The 10074-nt window shown below is 37.6% G+C and overlaps 1 protein-coding gene across 2 annotated transcripts; it reads left to right on the forward strand.

Moving 5' to 3' along the window:
* Nucleotides 1–218: 218 nt before the first annotated feature.
* On the forward strand, nucleotides 219–9544 carry LOC109157468. Of its 2 annotated transcripts, XM_019305370.1 has the most exons (13): nucleotides 219–352; nucleotides 761–880; nucleotides 1136–1240; nucleotides 1497–1580; nucleotides 1732–1850; nucleotides 1921–2022; nucleotides 2115–2237; nucleotides 2565–2621; nucleotides 2727–2793; nucleotides 2874–2927; nucleotides 3282–3353; nucleotides 7863–7901; nucleotides 9303–9544. In XM_019305370.1, the coding sequence occupies exons 1-13, from the start codon at nucleotides 266–268 to the stop codon at nucleotides 9390–9392; spliced, it is 1119 nt and encodes a 372-aa protein (XP_019160915.1). In that variant the 5' UTR covers nucleotides 219–265; the 3' UTR covers nucleotides 9393–9544. The 2 variants fall into 2 exon arrangements, with proteins under 2 accessions (XP_019160915.1, XP_019160916.1); XM_019305371.1 differs by lacking the exon at nucleotides 7863–7901.
* Nucleotides 9545–10074: the final 530 nt, after the last annotated feature.

Consider the following 10074-nt stretch of genomic DNA (forward strand, 5'->3'; position numbering starts at 1 on the left):
TGATTTTTGGCAGCAAATTGTAGTGATTAACCCTTCTTTCCATGGTTACTGAAAACTAAAAACATATTTGAATCCTGAATGGTGCACAGCTGTTATTACACCTTTTTCTCAGAATATAATGAGAGAATCAGATACCATGCTTAAAGAACTTTAAACTCTGGTAGGTTGTTTTTAGTTGTTTCTGTCATGGTCTCATGGATTCTCTATGTCGTCTAAGGTCTTACATTATTTGTTGCATAGTGGAGATGGTAAAAGGAAAAATCAAATGGAGAAGTTTATTGTCACCATAATCATTGGAGTCGCTTTTGGGTTCTTCCTTGGAGTGTCATATCCATCACTCACATCAAATAAGGTATGAGTTACCTGCTCAAAGCTTCTTCATTCATTCAATTCTTCTGTATTACATGGTATGAGTTAATACCATATGAGATCTTTCGAATATAGTTAGTTTTAAACTTTTAAATTGATCAATCGTGCTCCTTCGACTTTTAAATTGTTACCATCCGTGGTCCAAATTAATTATCCATGGTCCTTTAATTTTCAAAATTTAACCAGCTGCGTCCTTCTAAAAGGACCATGGGTGTTTAATTTGAAGTACGGATAGTTAAATTTGAAAGTTGAAGGACTATATGTGATTAATTTGAAAGTTTAGGACTAAACATGACAAAACTATTATACTTGGAGGAATCCAGATGATATTAACTCTACATGGTTTAGTATTATTCATAAATGACAAATTTTGTTGTCTCTGTTTTGGCAGCAAAATATTAGAACAAGTCTTATTCACAACTTAGGTTTTCCAGCCCAAGAGTATGTGGTTTCAACTGAGGAGGAGACTTGCAACTCTACAGCAAATCAAAATGTTATGAATTTTACAAAGGTTAGTTCATCCTGTCTTGAGCGTGCTTTAGATCTGAGATTATAGAGGTGTTTAGCAAATGGGTAAAAATAGTCATTTCATAATTAAGTTAACTAAAAACTTGAACTTTTGAGATTTTGATTTATTGGTCCAATAAAGTAATGCAAATTGAGCGTGCAGTGAAGCAATTAAAATTGGGTTACGTTTATGAATTATGTTAGCACAGGATTGAAAGGAAAAGAAAGAAATTGATGTTGTAGTGTATGTGTTGATCAGATTTGGGTTCCATCAAATCCGAGAGGAGCAGAAAGATTAGCACCCGATATTATTGTCTCTCACTCAGATTTGTATCTCCGACGGTTATGGGGAACGCCCAGTGAGGTAAGTGTTCTTTCTATATATGAGGCCTAGCTTTATTGGCTTCTCAAAATTACTTAACAATATATTTATGAATTGTTGAGTGTATGTTCTAATTATTATCATCACAAGGAATTTGTAGTGCATAGGCCGGCATCATCACATAATAGTATTAACTTATAGCTGATAGCTGATTATATTAGTGAGATTGACGAGGAGTTGATAGCATTAAGTGATTACATATAAGGCATTATCTTAAGTATTGACGTGGTATCTGCAGGAGCTGAGTAGCAGACCAAGGTATCTGGTAACATTTACTGTAGGATATAAGCAGAAGAAGAACATTGATGCTGCTATGAAAAAGGTTAGGTTACTTGTCTTCTATTATATTTTCTGGTGATGAGATGAGATGAGATCCCACAGGCACGGCACCAATATAATATAATTCAACAGCCTCCGATCCGATCCGATCCCTCGTCTAACATACAGCCTGTTATATATCCTCCTGGATGCAGTTTTCACACAATTTTACTATCATCCTGTTTCATTACGATGGGCGAACATCTGAGTGGGATGATGAGTTTGAGTGGTCGAGGAAGGCCATTCATGTGAGTGTTAATAAACAGACAAAATGGTAAGAGTTACGTTGTTTGTTGTCTTCATTCATCATATCGTAATATAACGTAAAATTAAATTGGTTTAAGGTGGTACGCCAAAAGGTTTCTGCATCCAGACATTGTTGCGCCATATGAATATATATTCATCTGGGATGAAGATCTAGGAGTTGAGCAGTTTGATGCTGAGGAGTAAGCTAATTAAGTGATAATATATATATAATCAGTCATCACATTATTATTTTTCATCTCAAACTCATCTTTCTTTTGCCCTCCAATTTCAGGTACATTAGACTTGTGAAGAAGCACGGATTAGAAGTTTCACAGCCTGGTTTGGAAGCCCACAAGGAAGTTGGGATAACATGGCAAATCACAAAGCAGATCAAAGGCAACACTGAAGTTCACAAGTAAGAATAATATATTGTATCATCATGAGTTGCAACATAAATAAATGTGCAATCTAACTATTAGTTTAAACTTTTAGTCGAGATAGGCCACATGCCATTACACCAAAAGTTATAGTTAATAGGGGAGGCGTAACTTTATTTCCTTATAAGACTGTGCGCTATTACATTTTCGAGAGGCAGAGTGTTAGACTTGGCCCTTCACCAGTCTCCCCGACACCAAGTATAAGATGGATCGGAGTGCATGCATGCTCCAGTTCCAACTTCCAACCAATGGAATCTGTTTTGTGGATATTTTGACCTTTTTGGTTTGTATCTTTCCTTGATTAGAGAAACAACAGAGAGACCAGGCTGGTGTTGGGACCCTCATCAGCCTCCATGTGCAGCGTAAGAAAAATAGTTAATTGTGCTTTTCATTGCCATTCTTTTTGGTACTGTTTCTGTAAATTGATATGCGGCATTATATTATATTGTTGTTTAATCTGATTTTAGGTTTGTTGAGATCATGGCTCCTGTCTTCTCGAGAAATGCATGGCGCTGCACGTGGCATATGATTCAGGTACACTTACTAATAAGTGTGTCATGCCCTTTCTCGCTTTTCTTCTTCTGCTTCACCATAATTATTTGTGTCAATCCTAGAATGACTTGGTCCATGGTTGGGGTCTTGACTTTGCACTTCAAAGATGCGTTGAGGTTAGTTTTTATTCCATTATATGCCAGATAGGCTCTTTGTTTTACACACCAAAAATCATGAATTAATGACTCTTTTGGTCACTCGGCTATTCTGTAATTATTAAATTACTCATCCATTATCAATTTTGATCAATTAAATCCTCAACTATACTATTGATTTCATAACCGATTTGGTCCTCCTTCAAACTGATAGATGACCAATTTGATAAGTATGGAGGAGCAAATCGATTACGAAATCAATAGTTGATGATTTAATTGATCAAAATTGATGGTCGATGACCAATTTGATAATTACAGCATAATCGAGGATCCAAAACGGTCATTAATTCAAAAAAAATTTATGTTGATTTGTAGTCGCCTGCGCATGAGAAGATTGGAGTCGTCGATGCTCAACCCATTGTTCATCAAGGCATTCCTTCACTTTCGGTAATAAAAGGACTATGGAACATCATATGTATATACAATTCCATATTTACATTGCTCATGATGAGAACTGATAGAGTTGTATTGAATAATATAATTACAATTGTACAGATTACATACATACATACATACATACATAGGGAGACTGGATAGGGAATTATAATCTAACTCAAATACATAGAGTCCTAATACTCTCCCTCAAGCACAAGGTACACTGGTGACTTGTAGCTTGTCCCTAAGAAAATAAAACCGAGGACCAGGTAGAGCCTTTGTAAAGATATCTGCCAATTGATCCTTGGTTGAAATAATGTTAACCTGTATATCATCATTAGCAACTCTGTCTCTAACAAAATGACATTTAATTTCTATATGCTTGGTTCGAGCATGAAAAATAGGATTTGCACACATGTATGTAACTCCAAGATTATCACACCATAGCTTGGGAGTGGGCACGTTAGTATTACCGATTTCACGCAGGAGCGAAAGAGTCCAAAAGACTTCAACAGAGACATCTGCTAAAGCTTTATATTCGATTTCAGTAGATGATCTAGCAACAGTTCGTTGTTTCTTGTAGACCCATGATACAAGATTAGAACCAAGAAATACAGCATACCCACTAGTTGATTTACGATCCTCAGGACAGTCAGCCCAATCAGAATCTGAGAAAGCATGTAATTTTTTGGATACTGATTGTCTAATCCGCAGACCAGAAGTGATAGTTCCCTTTACATACCTTAGAACGCGTTTTTAACTGTTCCCAATGAGAGACTGTATGCGCATGCATATGCTGATACAGTTGATTTACTACAAAAGACATATCTGAGCAAGTAATTGTAAGATATTGTAAAGCACCAGCCAAACTCCTATATTGTGTGGCATCATCATATAAATCATTATTGAAGACAATGGGCTTTGAAACAGATATATGGGTGGCTAAAGGTTTACAGTCTGTCATGCCAGCCCGTTTTAAGATATTTGTCTAGTATCTTTGTTGAGATACCATCCTTACACTTAATGGTTTCAATCCCAAGAAAGAAACTAGGTTCACCAAGATCCCTAATAATGAAGGTAGATGATAATGCAGTGAGAAGAGTACTAACAAGATTGTGATCATTGCCCATTACAAGAATGTCATCAACATAAACAGGAACGTAGATGAAAACTGAACCCTGAGAGTGGTAAAATAAAGACACATTTGTTTTTGAAGCTTTGAACCCTGCTGCCATCAAAAAGGTATGTAAACGATTAAACCAAGCTCTGAGAGCCTGCTTTAATCCATACATAGAATGTTTTAATAGACAAACATGATTCGGAAACTGTTTATCAATATATCTTGGTGGTTGCTTTATATAAACAGTTTCAGATAACTTCTCATTCAAAAAGGCATTGTGCATATCAAGCTGCTTAATAATCCAACCAGAAGATATAGCCAAAGATAAGAGTAACCTGATAGTAGTGGCTTTGACCACTGGGCTGAAGGTGTCAAAAAAATCATGACCAGGTACCTGATTGAATCCTTTAGCTACTAACCTTGCTTTGTAACGTTCGATTGACCCATCAACTTTCCTTTTTGTGCGAAAGACTCATTTGCACCTAATAATATTCATATCAGATTGACATGAAACAAGATACCAGGTTTCATTTTGAAGAAGTGCATTAAATTCTTCATCCATTGCCTTGCGTCATTCATCATGTTTGACAACCTGTGTATAAGCAAGTGGGTTCAATGGGGCAAACCTGAGCAGAAAGAGCCAAAAGAGGACCTTCACCGCGACTCCGGGTGGCCATGTAGTGGGTTCGAACCATGGGCTGTGACGAACACCCTCTCGGCCGGCCACGACGACGCTGGGTAGTGATTGGTTCGTTGTGCGCCGAGGGCTCGTCCTAGACCAGTTCTAGCTGGCTGGGGCCAGCTCAAGTGGAGCGGGTTGAACCGGAACGGAGGATGAAGCCGAAATGAGAACAGATTCAGCCTAAGGTTGTGTTGCCTGAACCTGTGGTGCCTGCAAAACCGTTTTACTAAAAGGGAATCACTTTCATCAAACCGAACATGCCTGCATATATATATATATATATATATATCTTATTAGTCTGAAGGTCCATGTATGCACCTATACCCCCTAAACGACTCAGGATATCCTAGGAAGACACATGGAGAAGACCTGTAAGACATTTTGTGAGGGTTGTAAGAACGTAATGAGGATATCACAGACATCCAAAGACACGAAGAAAGGAATAAGACGGAGGGGATTTATGCAATAGAAGATGGGGATTGAGTTTATTTGTCACGGTGGATGGCATTTTGTTAATTAAATATACTGCAGTCTCAAAAGCATAATCCCAAAATTTAGAAGGAATAGAAGCCCGACTTAAGAGAGCTAGACTTGTTTCAACAATGTGTCTATGCTTTCTTTCGACACAACGTAACCATTCTATTCATGAGTATAAACACATGACTTTCTATGAAGAATGCCTAATTGAGCTAAGGTCGTGGAGTGTAATTTTTTATACTCAGCTCCTAGATCAGACTGTATGGATTAAATTTTGCGATTGAATGAATGTTCACCCATAGCCCGAAAGTTATCAAAGATAGCATACAAATCAGACTTTTGTGACATAGGGAAATACCAAGTGTAATGAGAGTATTCATCAACAAAGATAGCAAAATAACGATATCTATTAGTAGAAAGAATGGGAGTTGGTCCCCAGATGTCTGTGTAAATTAAATCAAGGACACACGAACTAGAAGACTCAACACGTGGTAAGGAAAAACGTGTGAGTTTCCCTAACTGACATGCATTACATAGACCCGAAGTACAACGAATATTATTTCTAGACCCACTAACCGAGCAAGATGAAAGAATTTGACTAAGAACTCGTTGATGAGGATGACCAAGACGATCATGCCAAACAGACACGGAGGCTCTAGCCGAAAGAAACGCAGTAGGAGACGAACTTGGAATGGGGAGCTTGTAAAGCCCTCCAGAGCTATTGCCCCGTAGAAGAGTTTCCTTGATGTTGATATCACTCACAACAAAAGAGGATGTGTTAAAATCAAAGAACACTCTATTATCTAATGCAAATTTTTGAACAAATAATAAAGATGTAGGCAAACTAGGAACATGAAGGATATTAGACAATTGAAAAGATCTAGAAGGGGAATTAAAGGTAGCATGACCAATATGACTAATAGGCAATCCCATACCATTGCCGACATGTAATGTGTCATTACAATTGTACTCCTCTGAGATTGATAGAGCAGCAATGTCTGGAGTAGCATGATTGGTTGCACCTGTATCTGGAAACCAAGTGTGGGATCCTTGAGGATCCGAAGGAGATTCTTGATATACTATGTTGGCCAGAGGATCCTTGGCATACCGAAGATGACATGTGACTGCAGTATGACCAACCACCAAACATAGGTGACACTTAGGTTGCCGTTTCATCCTCCACCACGACCCCGGCCGCCGCCACCACCGCGCGGCTGGCCGGCTTGACCTCCGTTGTTGCCATTGTTCTGACCAGAACCGCGGCCTCTCTACCCTCCTCGTTGTGTCGTGAACACGATCGGCGAGCCCCCCCCCCCCCCCTCCCCAGGACCACCATGCATCATAAACTCCTCCACACCAAGAAGATCTGCAAGTTCTTGGAGCGTAATAGGTTGGCCACGAACATTAAGAAACGATGCAAGCCCCTGAAATTCCGGCCGTAACCCCCGAAGAACGTAAAGATTTTGTTCTTCAAGTGTCATAGGCCGGCCGGCGAGAGTGAGTTCCTCGATCAAAACCCTAGCCTTGCCGATGTAGTCAGCCGCGGACATGTCACCTTGATGAAGAGTTTGCAACTGTCCGACCAGGTTCAGGCCACGGGAGCGGGAGGACGATGCAAGCGCACCAACCACAGCGGTCCAGACAACCCGGCTGGTACGGTGGCCGATGGCGAGAGGTATGACTTCATCGGAAAACGACGACATCAACACGGATAAAAGGGCTTGATCTTGCTGGATCCATGCACGGTACGCGGGGTTGGTCTGTGCGACTGCCGTGTTGTCGTTGCTGTCGGAGAGAGTCGCCGGTGGGCACCGATTCGTTCCGTCAACGAATCCAAGAAGATCATGACCATCAAGAAACGGGACAACCTGGGCTCTCCAAAACAGGTAGTTCTTGTAGGCGAGTTTAATGCTGATAAAGTGGTGAGCGGTGGATAAGGAATTAACAGTCGATGTGACTAAAGAGAGAGGAATATTAGAGACGATCTGTTCCGAGGAATCAACAGATTCGTCAGCCATTGAAAAAAAACTCTAGCTTAGCTAATACCAGATGAGAACTGATAGAGTTGTATTAAATAATATAATTACAATTGTATAGATTACAAATATATATATATATATATATATATATATATATATATATATATATATATATATATATATATATAAAAGTGGGATAGGGAATCATAATCTAACTCAGATACATAGAGTCCTAATACTCCTAGTTATTTTTCTTTATGCAGGGGAAAAACTCAGAGAATGGGAAATCTAAACGGATAGAGGTATGTAATCACTCATAAGATTATATACTATGGTATGTACATTGTTGGGCAGAGGCCGATAATGGTCCAAGTTCAATTAGTGACTCGGGGATTGTTGGGCGGGACTGGTGAAGGGCAGGGTCGGTTTTTTATTTTTATTTTTATGGCCCCGTTCTTATAAATAAATGAGGCCCTACCAAAAGTATAAGTGCAATCTTTAAAACCAATACTGTAAAATATATGATTTTTATTTCAAATAAGTATGAACGGTGTACACCAGTTGAATGCAAAAATCACAGTTACTACTGTAAAATATAATATGAACTGTGTAGATATTATGCCCTCTAAAAATTGAGGCCTTGTGCTATTTCCCATCTTGCACGTCCCAAAATCCGGCCATGGTGAAGCCCAGTACCCGGGTAAATATTTATGTGGATCAGGGTCCACAAGTGTTGTATGGACCATACAAAAGTACATTTTTAATATATTAAAAGTAATTATTTATGTACTAAATGTACATTATAAAAAATAATGTACTTTCAGTACTCAAATAATATATTCTCCTGAGTACAAATATATTTTTAATATACTAAAAATACATTATTTGTGTGCTGAATGTACATTATTTGATAGTATACAAAATAATGTACTTTCATTACTCAATTAATGTACTTTCAAAATTCAAATAATATGCTTTATGTACCCAAATAATGTATTTTTTATTTATGGTCCACAAAGCGACAAATTATTGTGTGGACCACGGTCCAAAACAACGTCGTTTTGATGTTAAAAAAAATTCCTTACTCCGCACACGTGTTAGAATAATGAACATTCTGGGATAAGATATTGTATTTTATGAGTTAGAATAATGTACTTTACTTGTTAAAATAATATACTTTGTGTTAGAATAATGAAATTTTTGGGGTAAGATAATGTATTTTATGAGTCAAAATAATGTTCTTTTTTTTTAGAGGGAAATTATGTTAGAATAATGTACTTTATGTGTTTTTTTTTCACCGTTGTCCACACAGCTGTGTGGACCACGGTCCACGCAATAATGATTGCCGCACAACATGTGTGGACCATTAATGATTGCTTGCCTCGGCTAAAGGTATTGTTGGGCTGGGCCGGTGAAGGGCCAAGTCCAACACCTTACCTCTTGAAAATGTGGTGATATAAAGAAATAATGTTGCGTTTCCAAATTATAGTTTTTAACATAGTGGTAACGGTTTGATCTAACCGATATAGATAACAATCTAAATTTGATGATAGTCTAGATGAACCGCTGATATAGATAGTTTATTCAGACATACCGGTGATACAGATAGTTTGTTTATCCATGTTTACTACTGCACATTATATTGAAGTTCCCTCCAGCCCTCAAGGTTTGCTATGAAATTGCATATATGCTCCTCTTTGCAGGTTAAACAAAGGAGTAGAAGAGAGTGGCAAATGTTTCAGGAGAGGATAGGGAATGCAGAGAAGGCCTATTTTAAGTCAATTGGAGTATAACATTAGCGAATATATAGCATAGATACTCAATAGGATCATGACCATATATCTTTGTGGGTCCTTTATTCTCACTTTAGATCATCATGTGTTAAAATGCCAAACTAAAGGTGACTTTACACCAAAAAAAATGTTCTCAATCTCACTTTTTGTTACCTTTTTTTTTTTTTTTTTTTTTTTTTTTTTTTTTTTTTTTTTCCTGAAAAGGGTGGTAGGATGAGTAGAGTATAATTTACGAGTATGATTTTTACTAACACTCTCTTGATCACATATTATTTTAATTAAAAAGTTTATAATTATCAATTAAATTAAATTTTGGTATTGTTATAATTCATTATCATTATGGACATTATTATTGTAATGTAACGGTTATATAATTATTGCATCTATTTAATACCTTTGTATATATATCTATATATACACCATACTTGTTGTATATATGGATTTATAGAGATGATAAATAAGAGATAATCCTCCTTTCTCCATTGTCTCTTTCAACATGTTATCACCACTTTACTCTACATCCTGTGTGAACCTAAATGGAAGCAGTTCGTCGACCGTAGTTGTCACCTTCACCTCCACCATTAGATCATTAGGAGGTTTGCGTCTGTTAGACATAATTATGTGACTCAAATTAAACATGGACCATTTATCCGATGTTGGCGTCATACGTGTACATGTTCCT

Source organism: Ipomoea nil, unplaced genomic scaffold (assembly GCF_001879475.1).
Source record: "Ipomoea nil cultivar Tokyo-kokei standard unplaced genomic scaffold, Asagao_1.1 scaffold2782, whole genome shotgun sequence".
Lineage (NCBI taxonomy): Eukaryota > Viridiplantae > Streptophyta > Magnoliopsida > Solanales > Convolvulaceae > Ipomoea > Ipomoea nil.

Coding starts and splice junctions, on each gene's coding strand:
- LOC109157468 (XM_019305370.1), top strand. CDS start 266: ATGGAGAAGTTTATTGTCACCATAATCATTGGAGTCGCTTTTGGGTTC. Junction 1,241..1,496: donor TATGGGGAACGCCCAGTGAG/GTAAGTGTTCTT, acceptor TGGTATCTGCAG/GAGCTGAGTAGCAGACCAAG. Junction 7,902..9,302: donor GGAAATCTAAACGGATAGAG/GTATGTAATCAC, acceptor TCCTCTTTGCAG/GTTAAACAAAGGAGTAGAAG.